Here is a 13,150-nt window from a genome sequence, read left to right as displayed (position 1 = left end):
CAAAACTAAAACAAAGGGACAACTAACGACTACTAAGATAAAGAACTACACTTATGCATTATACTAAATCAATAGCATTTCTCAAAAATAAATTTATGTGTATAGAATTTTCTTTTTAAAAAAAAATTAAAATCTACACACAAAAAAAAATTAATTAATTCAAGAATTATTTGCAAATAAAGTCCTCCTATAATATGTGCTCTTAAAAGGACGAAGATAATAGAGCTGCAAATCATACAATTACAGTGATTAGTAGAATGAACGTGACCAGGAATATATTCGAAATTAAAAATAATGATATGTGATTTGTCTTACATTTGAGTTAATATTAATCAATTTTTCAAATTTTTTTACTAAAAATGTTGGCCTCCTAATATTTTCCAAAATCCAATTTACTTAGAGTTGGATAAGATAAAAAAAACTGCAAATAAATTGTTGGCCTTTTAAATAAGTACAAAATAATGTTATATGTATTATCATACTAAAAAAAAATTGGTCTTCTAATAATAATTATTGTTATTATATATGGAAAACTTATGTATTCATATTTTAATTTGGCAACCTGGCACAAAGATGATTTGAAAAACAACTAGACAACAAGAGCATCAATGCTGACAATATCTACATTATTTCCTTGGTAAAGAAATTAAAGTCTAAATTAAACAGTGTTTATATGGCCGTTACGTTACACTAAAGAACAAAGCTTAATGAGGGAAATTGGCTGAGTAGAGCAACAAATAGATTAATTAATTAGTTAATTAATTGAGTGATTAAAAACATGAGAGCAGGAGTAATGGATGTATGTCGATGAGGGACCATAGATCGATAAGCTAATTAACCGAATTGAATAATAATAATAATAGTATATAAAATTTAGAAAAATAAATTTTAATTTTAATTTAATTTTGATGATTATGCACCGATAACATCACAAAAACAAACTACTTTTTATAACTATTTTGTGAATATTCAGTTAAAAAAAATATTAAATTAAGTGTACATACAAAAATGAACCATTTATATAAAATATATAATAAAATAAAAATATTTATTAAAAATAAATTAAATATTACATATATTTATACATAAATACATAATAATTAATTTGATAACTAATTTTTTATACATATAATACTTTGTTGTTTAAAATGGTTTATACTTTTTGCATTATAAATTTAAGAATTTAATTTGACGTACTTTTAATATAAAAGAGCATCACACATATATTTAATTATATAATATAATATTAATAAAAATAATCATTTTTAATTTTGTATGTATTATGTGAATAATAATTTAAAAGAATAGTGATGTTCAAGATAATTACATAAAAATTAAAACTCTTGTAATTTAAAAGGAAAAAAGAAAAAGTGAAGTGAAGTGAAAGACTGTATGAGATTGAGAAGAGATAGTGATAAAGTAAGTTTGAAAAGAATGGAAAAAAGGGGAAAAGGAGTAAGAATGGAAGGAGGGGTTTGTGAAATAGAAACCCTAAAAGGAAAAGGGAAAGAGAAAGAAAGAAATTAAAACACTTTCTTATCTTCATTTGAAGACGCAACAACTTCCCTTATTCGTGTTTTCCCAAATAATCACTATCACTCTCTCTGTAACTGTCAGATCTTACTATAAGCCTCACTCACACACTATCATTATTTCCTCTATATATACACCCTTTATGCCTTCTTTCTTTTTCACCTCTATCTTAACCCTTCCTTGCTTCGCTTCTTTCTTCTTCGATCCTTTTCAGCTCTTAATTAACTATAACTAGGGTTAGGGCTGATGATGATTGCTCTCTTTTGCATCAAGAAACCAGTCACTGTTTGCCGATGGAGCATCATCAAGATTCACATAGCTTTAGTTTATTACTGCGTGCCTTGCCTTTAATTTTGCTTAATTAGTTAATCCAGTTTAATTTCCCCCTTTAATTAACTTGATAGATATGAGAATCTTGATGATGCTGCAGCGGCAATAAATGGCTATGACTACTACTACCACCAGCTTGGAGCAATTAAAAGGTTATTCTTTTATTAATTTAATTTAATCAGTAGTTAAATGCTTTCTATTATTGGGAGCCCTAAATAAACCATCTGGAAACAGAGTTATATAATTTTTGTGATACTATTCATTGTTATAAAGATTGATGCATGCCATTGAATGATTTAATTTAATTAATAATGGTGAATGTTGTGGCATTTTGAGGTATAACAATGTTACAGTGACTATGGATTATTATTTGTGTCCTTTCATAATATACCTTTCTTCTGCTGCTGTGCGGTGTGATCTGATTTATTTGTACTACAAATAAAACACTCAGCCTGCAAAAGCTCATCAACTATGTGTTTATGTCTGTACTTTGTTGTGTACCATTTACTCATTGCTTTTACTTCATGGATATTTGGGATAACATTATTATTATTATTATTATTATTATTATTATTATTATTATTATTATTATTATTATTATTATTATTATTATCTGCTTTACTTTTACCCTTTAATTTTACCAAGTTTTTGAGTTTCATCCAATTCTTGAGTAAATTAATTTTATATATGATATTGCACAGATAGCTATAATGAGATCTGTTTCGTCATGGTCAGATTTTAATTTGAACCTTTGCAAACGTGGTTTTCTCTGGAATATATATAAGTTGCAAACTCATTCAATACATACTATATATTATATATACATATATACATGTGTAGTGCAGGGAACGATTCTAAATTTGCTTGTTATTGTTGTCAGAATCCATGAAATTAATGATATCCTGTAAGTATTAACTGAATGAGGGTATGTGTGTGCTAAGCTTTTTCTAAGAAGCATTTTCTAACTGCCTTCAAATTCAAACACAACTACAAAAATAAAGAGACATAACTTTATTTGGGAGAAGAAAGCTTACTTAAAAATAGATGATAATTATATATATATCGTTGATAACAAAAAAACTAAATTTATTTAGTTTTCTTTCTATATTAAACTATACATAATCTTTCTAAGTTAAAGAACATAGTTGAACTGCCAACTAGAGCATTACCTGTATAGCAAAGTCTTAAATTATGTGGATATATGTGTCAACTAACTATTATTTCTATTTTTTACTTATATTATCTACTACTAATAATTCCACAAGAATGATTTTTCTTCAAAGTTTAATATTTGGCTTTCCATTGTAGATTACCATATGAAAAATTGAAGCATTCTCCACATTAGAACTAGTTCACCTATTTAAAACATGTATTATTTATGTTGTTCTACTTCTACGATCAATTTATCTTGTATCAAAATGTTGATACTAGGGTTGACATGTACCCTATTTCCAAATATTCAATCTAACCTAATTCGATTGGGTAGATTGTCTATCTGACTCGCTACAGATAGGATAGGATGTGGGTAAAATTTATTTGTGGGTAGGGTCGGGTGCGGGTATATCTTATCCTATTCTACTCACATTCTTAATATATTATATATAACAGTGGTAAAATGGGCCGAATCCAACAGGTCAAACCGTCAAAACTAACGAATTTTGTGGGCTGGCCCAGCAAGCTGATAATTTTTTTAAGAGTATTTTGAACTTTTGTTTACTCATATAAATATCTCATTATATGTAAACCAAAAAAAAAAATCTCATTATATGATTAGGATTTCTCTTTACACCACTTTCACACAGACAACACACGCAGAGACAGAGTCAGAGCCCTCCTCCTCTTGTCCTCTTCAGTCTTCACGTCGGCGAGTCTTCGACCTTCTCCCTCTTTCTCTTTCTCTCGATCATAGGTTGCAATGCAGCGCTGCGCGCTGCAAAGCCACGACAACTCAGAGCATCGGTGGCACACTCGGTAACCTTCCCTCTCTCCCTCCCGGATCGAAGTCGTCCAGAGCCCAGAATGCATCGGAATCACCGCGGCAATGACAACTCAGCTCTCTGTCTCGTAGCCCACCAGCGTCCTTGCGTCTCTCTCCGTCCTGGCCTCGCCTATCTCTCTCTCCCTCACAAGTCACAGCCGCAAAGCCGAAGGCCAAAGGCACTCTCTTTCAATCTAACAAGCATCAGCGACGGCAATCTCCCTCCGTCCAATTGTCTCTCTCCTCCTCCCTCAACGTGCACTGACAACTTCTGTGTCTCAACTCAGCCATCCTCTCACTCAAGCAGTTTTTCATATTCATCCGGTTGAAACTTTTTTTTATCTTTTTATTGTTAAAATATTAATTACTAAACTAATTATGTTGTGAAATATTTGATTCCATTATAGGTGCTAATTTGTCTCTAATTTTTTGCTTATCCCTAATTCTTTTGTTTTTAGTTTAGTTTATTATTTTTTGTTATTTTGTTTGTCTTCTGAATTACTATTTTGATTTTGAATGCTAGACTGTGCTATATTTAATATAGATTATTTAATAAAAAAAAAAAGAAAGAGAAGGCGGGTCAGTCCGCTAACCCGCCACTCCGCCTTTTGACGGGATGGAGTAGCAAGTTCAACCCAAATCACTTTGATAGAGCGGGACGGACTGGCCCGCGTTGTCACCCCTAATTATATAATATATATTTAAAAATTATATGTATAGTAAAGAAAGTGGGTATTGAACCTATAACCTCCTTTTTGTAAGAATTTAAAGTAACTACTAAATTAATAATTTAAAATATTAATTTAATATATCTGTTATTTAAAGAGTAATGTTGTAAGAATTTAAAATTAGAAGAAGAGTGATAAGACGTTTATTTTTATTTTTGTTATTTTAATTTTATTAAAAACTTGATTATCATGTTATTTGTAATTTTATGTTAAATTTTTCTTTTTAATTTTAATTTGAACTTAGTTTTTATTTTTATTTTATTAATTTGTACGAAATATGAAATGATTGAATTTTATATTTATTTAAAATTTTTTATTTTTCTGCAGATAGAGCGAGTAGAATAAAGTTAAGAACTTTAGAATGTGGATAAGATTAGGATTGAGAAATTCACGAACAAAATAAAATTAAATTTTAAAAAAGTTTTAATCCACTAATAAAATTAAAGTATAGTCCAAATCTTACCTTGCTTGTTAATTGCTATTCCTATTTAATACGTTTACTAGCAATAGATTCATTGAGTAGAAGAGGATTCGGTTTTTATTCAGCTGTCTCTAAATAACACCCACCATAAAAAAGTGTTGAAAGTGATTAAACTAGTTAGCTAATTTTTTTATCATATTTTTTTTTATTTTAACGGTTAAATTGATAAAGTATTTGTTTAAAATATGAAAGAAACAATGAAAATATAAATATAACATTTTTCTATATTTTTAAGGCGGAGAAATGATTTTAAAGATGAAAATAAATTCATATTGTGGAATATATGTAGTTGCAAAAGAAAGAAGGTACAATTATATAGACTTATAAAAAATAAGATTTAGTATAAAAATAAAATATGATTGTCCTTACAAGAATGGCAAATCTTTGTTCCATTATTAGAAATATATAAAATAAAATTCAGGGAAAGTTCTTTATTTCGATTGAAGAAGGAGATTAAGGTATCTGCTAAGTGATAAAAATTAAAAAGTGAATATTATGGTGTCTATTATTTTGAATCTAAATTACTAGAAAAAGTAAATAAATAATATTTAATAAATTTTTTATTTATTTTGTACTTTAAAAGAGAAATTAGACAATTTAAACACCATAACAAAGGCACCATAAAATTCACCAAATTAAAATAATGCCTATTGCGTATTTATTAGAATAAATAAATCTTATTGAATGATTAATATTATCCATCAGAGTGGCGCAGCGGAAGCGTGGTGGGCCCATAACCCACAAGTCCCTAATAGTTTTGATATTATTATTAGAGAGGAGTCCTACTCTTTTTCTTAGGTCATTTTTCTTTATGTTATTTTCAGTCACAAAAAAAAAAATATACTAATTAAGAACTCTACTCTCCTATTTGGATTGAGTCTTAAACAAACTATTTTAGAAAAAACTTGGTGCATTAATCAATGTTACTCGTAGATAATATTTTTTTTAATGAGAGCCTAGGAAAACAACATTCATTCTAAATAACATAAATAATGGTTTAAAGGAAGAATGTTAAATTAATTTTCAAAAGTCAAAATTTTAATTAATTAGATATAATCTTTATTTTATTTTGGAGGTGGTTGCTTCCTCCTAATAATTTAAACATTATTATTAGAGAGGAGTCCTACTCTTTCTCTTAGGTCATTTTTCTTTATGTTATTTTCAGTCACAAAAAAAATACTAATTAAAAACTCTACTCTCCTATTTGGATTGAGTCTTAAACAAACTATTTTAGAAAAACTTGGTACATTAGTCAATGTTACTCGTAGATAACATTTTTTTTTAATGAAAGCCTAGGAAAACAACGTTCATCCTAAATAACATAAATAACGGTTTAAAGAAAGAATGTTAAATTAATTTTCAAAAGTCAAATTTTTAATTAATTAGATATAATCTTTATTTTGAATTTAACTTCAATAACCACAAAACCCTTACTCTGCACCTGCACCGCACCCCACCCCTGCTCCCCACAAACCCCTACCATCTCTTGCGAACTACCGCACACGTTTTGACTTTCTCGTGCGTCCGCAACCGCCGAATGCATCAGTACTTTGTCACGCCTCCCCAACCGCTGCACGTAACCCAGCCTCCTCGCGCCTTCATCCTGCCTATCGCTGTAAGCAACCCAACCTAGTCGCGCCTCCATTGTGTCGCTGCAAGCAACCCAGGTTCGTCCTCCATCACATAGCGGGGACTGTCTCTGCCCCCTCTCTTCCATCGCGCCGTTGCAAGTAGTCCAACTTCGAGTTGTATTGAGACGACAGTTGCGAGTCAGTTTAAGGTTGTTCGACCTATTAAGGCATTGTACGCCGAGTTTACATCAACCACAATGTAATCTATGCTTAGCGTCTTTGACCTTGCACCCTTTCCAAAAGCAGTGTATAAGAAAATGTACCCCAAGGGTCGGATTGGCGTGTCCTCCAGTTCGAATAGGTTGTCTAGGTAGGCCTTTAAGTCCTTTTCTTCCAGTCCGAGCTTTTCGAAGACGGGTTTGAACATAATATTCGCTGAGCTGCCTTCGTCTATTAAGGTTCTATGGAGGTTAGCGTTTGTGAGGATCATTGTTATCACCACGGGATTATCGTGCTCAGGTGTTATTCCTTGGGCATCTTCTTTAGTAAACAAGATGGTAGGCAAGTCGGGCAGTCTGGTCCCCTCTCCGACTTGGTATACCTCTTTGAGATGCCATTTCCGTGAAGATTTTGACATTCATCTTCCAGCAAATCCCCCGTAGATCATGCGTATGTGTCGCTTGAGAGTCTCAGGTGGACACTCTTATCGTTGTTCCTTATCTTCCCTCATTCTCTTCCTCAGATCGTCTGACCTGTCCGTCAGATACCTATCTAGTCGGCCTTCTCTGGCCAATTTTTTTATGACATTCTTTAGGTCGTAATATTCATTAGTGGAATTTCTGTAGAGTTTATGGTACTCGCAGTATTCTGTCCGACTTCTTGCCTTCTTATGTTTGATTGGATGATGAGGTAGAAGTTTCTCAGTGTGGTATATCTCTCTATACACATTCACCAGAGAGACTCTAAGGGGAGTATAATTATGGTATCTTCGCGGCTTCTCTGGGTTTCACTCTTCCTTCTTTTTGGGTTCTTTTTCCTTCTTTCGAGGTTGATAGGGCAGGTTTGGTTGTGGATAAAGGTTCCCTCGATCGAAAATTCTCTTCCATGTTGATGTATTTTTTTGTCCTTTCTTAGACTTCATTTAGTGAGGTTGGGTGCCTTTTTTATATGGACTGAGAGAATGGTCATTCTCTGAGGCCATTGACTAGTCCCATGATCACGGCTTCAGTGGGCAGGCTTTGAATCTCCAAGTATTTCTTATTAAACCTCTCCATGTAATCCCGGAGGGTTTTTCCGACCTATTTTTGACTCTCAGTAGACTCAGTGCGTGTTTCGTTTTGTCCTTTTGGTTAGAGAATCCGGTTAGAAACTTCCATGCCAGGTCGTCGAAGCTAGTTACCGATCTGGGGTGTAAGTTATCAAACCATTTCATGGCCGCTTTGGTCAGAGTGGTCGGGAAGGCTTTGCAGCGGGTGGCATCAGAGGCGTCAACCAAATACATCCGACTTTTAAAATTACTAAGGTGGTGCCTTGAGTTGGTCGTTCCGTTATAGGGATCCGTGTTGGGCGTTTTAAAGTTTCTAGAAACTTTGGCCCGCATAATCTCTTCTATGAATGGATCTTCTCCACCTAAAAGGCCTTTCTTTCCAGTCTATTCGATGGTTTTGAAGGTCGGTTTCCAGCTTCAAGAGCTTTTCTTCTAGCTCCCATTGTCGTCTTACTTCCCTCTCATTGTCACTCAGCATCATGCTCGAGTTGTTCAAGCCGCTCTCGTTGGCCACATCCTAGGCCTAGTATCTCGGCTGCTTGTGGGGATTCTTCTTCTTCAGGATGATGGATTTTCGAATGAACATGCCTTGGCTGGGGGTTTGCCGATGGCCTTTCCCCATGAGGACCATGCATCTGGTGTGGTGGAGGTAGTATAAGGGCGTTGCCCTCTGGTTGGGGTTCAACTTCAGATTCAGACGTCTTATGGCCGTCTTCATACTGGTTGTCCATCATCGTTACGGGATGAATCCCAGGTTCCCGACAATGATGCCAATGTTCCTAGACTTACCTGAAACGTTGAATTGGGCTTGAACGTGAGGTCCAGATCCCTTTAGTGGCAGCGTCTGACTTGTTGTTGTCGAGGTGCCGCCTGTCCGAGTTCCTCGTGAGGAGGTGGGGGGTGATACCTGCAAGAGACTCCGATGCTTAAGTTAGCAAGGGTTTTAGGCAGATTTTTAGTACATTAGAACGTACCTTATACTTGAGGGATGTTAGTGTATTTATAGTAGAGTTGCTAACCACATTTGTTAGAATACTTCCATCTTTTCTGATGGATAACCGTTCTCTTTATCTTAAAAGTTTGTTAGAGTCTATTTTTTAGTAAAGGTGGAGATTGCAGGCAAATTCGTGGAAGCAATTACCTGTTTTTGAACAGGTAGAGCTGAACTTTTTTATCGGTGTCCGACCTCTTTAAAGAGGTCAGGTATGTTGTGGAGGCTACCCATCTTGAGTGAGCCTTTTTTATTTATTGGACATGGCTTTGTTTATTGTGATAGAGTATAAACATTCATCTATGAAGCACAGACACGGACACGGGACACGACACGACACGCGACACGGCGACACGCGAATTTTAAAAAGTTGTCGGACACGGGGACACGCATATATTAATAATATAATATATTTAAATAGAGATATGTCTTAATAGAGATATTTCAAAAACAACCATATGATATGCATTTTTCCTAAAGTGTATAGGTATTCAAAAGATAAAATTCTAAATTCCTATGTCTTAATAAAGATAGTAAGAATTTTGTACATCACATGTACACAAAAAAAAGTTATCTAAAGTCATTCTTTCTCCATCATATATGGTTGATATCTTCATCATTAGAAAAAGTCACTCTTTCCAACTCCGGTTCATCAAGAGAAAGGTGAGCAACTTCAAGAACACCATTTTCTTCATCAATTGGTGAAAAAGCATCTCCAGCAATATCCCACATCATAGTTTCTCCTTTATTATATTATGGAGTTTTTCTTGAAAGAAGACGAAGATTAGTGTGAACAAATACTAAATTTTCTGCATGTTTAGGCTTCAACTTGTTTCTTTTCAGGGAGTGGATAAAAGAATATGTGCTCCAATTCCTTTCACAACAAGAAGATGAAGATGGTTGCCCTAGTAGACTAAGAGCAATTGGTTGAAGAAATTTTGCTTTACTACCATGAATTAGCCACCAAGACTTTGCATCAACTATGCTTCTATCATTCAAAGAGTCATAATCATCAAAGACACCTCTACCATCAGAAAAGCTTGCAAATTCGATGTTTACCTTTCTCCTCTCTTCTTCATTAGGAAAATACCTCTTCAAGCATTTAACTCTCTCATTAGTGATCTCAATATCTTGATGAGGAGAGACTCGTGTAAGATCTTCTCTCAACCATTGGTAGCTATAATACCTATATAATTAGTGTTTAAGCATAAATTAATAATGATTCAATTATCTTCACTTATAAATAAAAGTTATAAACAATAAATGTAAAAAGTTACCTTGGATTCAATGAATGTGCTAAACAATGAAGAGGTGTGCTACTTTTTGTCCATCTTTGAACTAATATTGAGCGCACAACATCGTAGAAGGACGATGACTCTTGTTCATCTTTTCTTTCATAGAGATATATAGCACTTTTTACTTTCTTGATCATTGAATCCCACATATCATGGACCAAATGAAGAGTATGTGCATCTGTGTCTGTACTTCTTAAAACATCATAAATAGAATTTGTGAAAGTAAGAATATAATCAATTTTTTGCCACCAATTTTCACTCAAAATCTTTTCTGTAACAACCTCAGCTCTGCCAATATTATCTTCCTTGTATGAAGACCACTTCTCACTTATAACCATCTCTTTGAGGCCTTGCTTTAACAACCTAAATCTTTTGAGCATCACAATAGTAGAAGCAAATCGAGTAAGAGCAACATTAAGCAACTTCAATGTATTAAATTCATTGAAAATAGATAACCTCATATGATGATTAACAATAAAATTTTTTTATAAAAGAAACATCGTCAGCAATTTGAGTAATCCATGAGCATTCTTGATACACAAAATTATTCTTCTCTGTATTCTTAGCTGCACAAATGTCCTTTAAAGCAAAGTTGAGAGTATGAACAACACAAGGAGTCCAAAAAACAGATGAAAATTCAGCTTCAATCAATAAACCAGCCGCTTTACAAACCGGCGCATTATCAGTCACAATCTGCACTACATTTGAGAGACCGACTTCTCTTATGACATCTCTTATTTGCTTTGCAACATAATCCTTGTCTTTGATCTCATCTGAATAATCTACAGCTTTAAAAAACATAGGCCCACTTTCAGTTACAGCCATAAAATTAAGAAGAGGCCTCCTTTGGAGATCACTCCATCCATCACTTACAATGCTCACTCCCTTTCCACTCCATGAATTCTTAGTAGGTTCTAACATTCTCTCCACATGTTGCTTCTCTTTCTCAAGCAAAGTTGTCCTCAATTTATTATATCTAGGAGGAATATAACCATCAATATAATTATTGGCAGCATAAGAAAAAGCTTTGACAAAATACGGATTTTTTGCTAGATGAAAAGGTAATCCAAATGAAAAAAACATTCTAGCAATATGTAAATATAGAGTCTCCCTTGCATTCACATTAAAAGCATTCTCTAAAGGTCCAGTAGCTCTTCTTTTTCTTGAATCAATTTCACTTGCATTAGATAAGGGTGGAAGAGGAATTGACTTAGCCTTTTTACTTTCATGCAACAATGTACTTTCACTATCAAGTTTCTTAAGTTCTTCAAGCTTTGTTGATGTAACTTTTGCACAAAATCTAATTTCTTTTCCTGAAATCTTCAATAAATGTGCTCTTACTCTAGTATAAGAACCACTGAATAAAACTTTGCAAAATTTACATTGAAATTCAAGATTTCCGCCCCCTTCCAATTTTATCTTTCTTTGTTACAAATTTTGATAAAGACTTATCAACACTTTCTTCAAAATTGTTTTGAACACTTTCTGAACTCATCTCTCACAATCCTACAATAATTTAAGAAACAAAATTATTTTTTTATAATTCAATTTCTTGAGCAAAACAGAACCAAAAAAAGCATTAAGAGAAAACAAAACCAAAGAAAATTATTATATAATGCTAAACATTTGTGTAAGTAAGCTGAGTTCATTCCCAGCTATTATTGTTTAATGTTTACTACAAAAAAATATATAAAAACTATTATAAAAGGTGCGAATTACCAAGGACCACAACAAAACCTTAACAAATAATCCTTCAATATGAACATGATTACTAAGAAGAGAAACATAACCTAAAGCTATGAATCAGGATTAGCATTAGAACCATGATATATATAATAACGGCATATACATAAATGTATATAGAATAAATTATAGTACAGACAAATTGCTATCTAGAGTCTAGACATTTACACTAAAACTCAAAATAAATTGATTTCTAAGAATCTTACAAGTCACTGCCATATTCCACTTCATATACATAAGTGCTGAATACTGCCATATTATGTATGTTAAAAAATAAATTAACGATCAATCCAGTTTTTGTTCTCTTGTCTTTTTTCTATCAGTTCTGTGTCTTTCTATTATTTTCTAGTTTCTAATCTTCTCATAGCAGCAGTAAAAAATTATGAAAGAAGTCTCTAACAATATCTAATTCAAGAAGCACAAAACAAAATAAAACAAAACAAAACAAAACCAAGGAGATGCACATAACAAAATAGAAATCCAAAATCAAATGGAAGCACAAAAATGACAAAACAAATCAGAACCAAAGAGAAGCACAGAGGCCAGAGAAAAATAGAAATACAGAACTAGAAAATTGATTGATGAAAAAATAAATATTCTCCCTTAGTTGAAATGGAGGATGCAGAAGAGCACGAGAGCAGGGCAACGGTCACGGTAGAAGTGGCGACCGGGGAGGTGGCGAACACGGCAACGAAGAGGTGGCGAACCGGGGAGTGAACGGCAGCTAACGGCGATGACAAGCACCACAGAAGAAGTGACGGCAGTGAAGAGGAGATGCTGAGATTAAGATTGAGCGGGTGTGGAGAGAGATGATGAACATCCACGGCGGTGACGACCGAAGGTGGCAGCGATGGCTGGAGGTGGCGGTAGACTGGCGGTGAGGAGAGGGTGAGTGGGTTGGAGCCACAGAGCCAGAGACGGGTTTGGGAGTGGAGGTGAAAGGTTAGGTTTTTAACTTTTTGTTAAAGTGAAGGGTGAAAGACTGACAGTAAAATTGATATTCGAAAATGGCATTGGGCCATGTCTGGGCCGTGTCCGGCTTGTTTTTTTGTTTTTTTTTACAGGACATGTTTGGACACGGGAGACACGCGTGTCGGACGAGTGTCTCTGTGCGTCGTGTCCGAAATGTGTCCGACACGCCGACACGGCAATTAAACAAAGTGTCCGTGTTTCATAGACATTCATCATGTTTAAATACTAATATAAGTACATTAATTTTTTAATTTACAATTA

General features: G+C 33.7%; 1 protein-coding gene across 1 annotated transcript; it reads right to left on the bottom strand.

Annotated features, from left to right (window-relative positions):
- Positions 1–9,632: 9,632 nt before the first annotated feature.
- LOC130939478 (uncharacterized) lies at positions 9,633–12,173 on the bottom strand. The gene is made up of 4 exons (XM_057867581.1): positions 12,124–12,173; positions 10,673–11,531; positions 10,157–10,596; positions 9,633–10,065 (listed from the first exon to the last, which is right to left on the bottom strand). Exons 1-4 carry the CDS (start codon positions 12,171–12,173, stop codon positions 9,633–9,635), a joined length of 1,782 nt encoding a protein of 593 aa, XP_057723564.1.
- Positions 12,174–13,150: the final 977 nt, after the last annotated feature.

The sequence above is a fragment of the Arachis stenosperma genome, chromosome 7 (assembly GCF_014773155.1).
Source record: "Arachis stenosperma cultivar V10309 chromosome 7, arast.V10309.gnm1.PFL2, whole genome shotgun sequence".
NCBI classification, from domain to species: domain Eukaryota; kingdom Viridiplantae; phylum Streptophyta; class Magnoliopsida; order Fabales; family Fabaceae; genus Arachis; species Arachis stenosperma.
Note: the sequence above shows the minus strand (reverse complement) of the source record. Positions and strands in the feature narration are given on the sequence as shown.

Excerpts from the sequence above, each read along its gene's own strand:
- LOC130939478 (XM_057867581.1), bottom strand. The coding sequence starts at position 12,173 with ATGGCAGTATTCAGCACTTATGTATATGAAGTGGAATATGGCAGTGAC. Across the intron at positions 10,597-10,672 it reads TTACTCAAATTGCTGACGAT|TTGCTTAATGTTGCTCTTAC; the intron begins GTTTCTTTTATA and ends AATACATTGAAG. Across the intron at positions 10,066-10,156 it reads GCACATTCATTGAATCCAAG|GTATTATAGCTACCAATGGT; the intron begins GTAACTTTTTAC and ends CTAATTATATAG.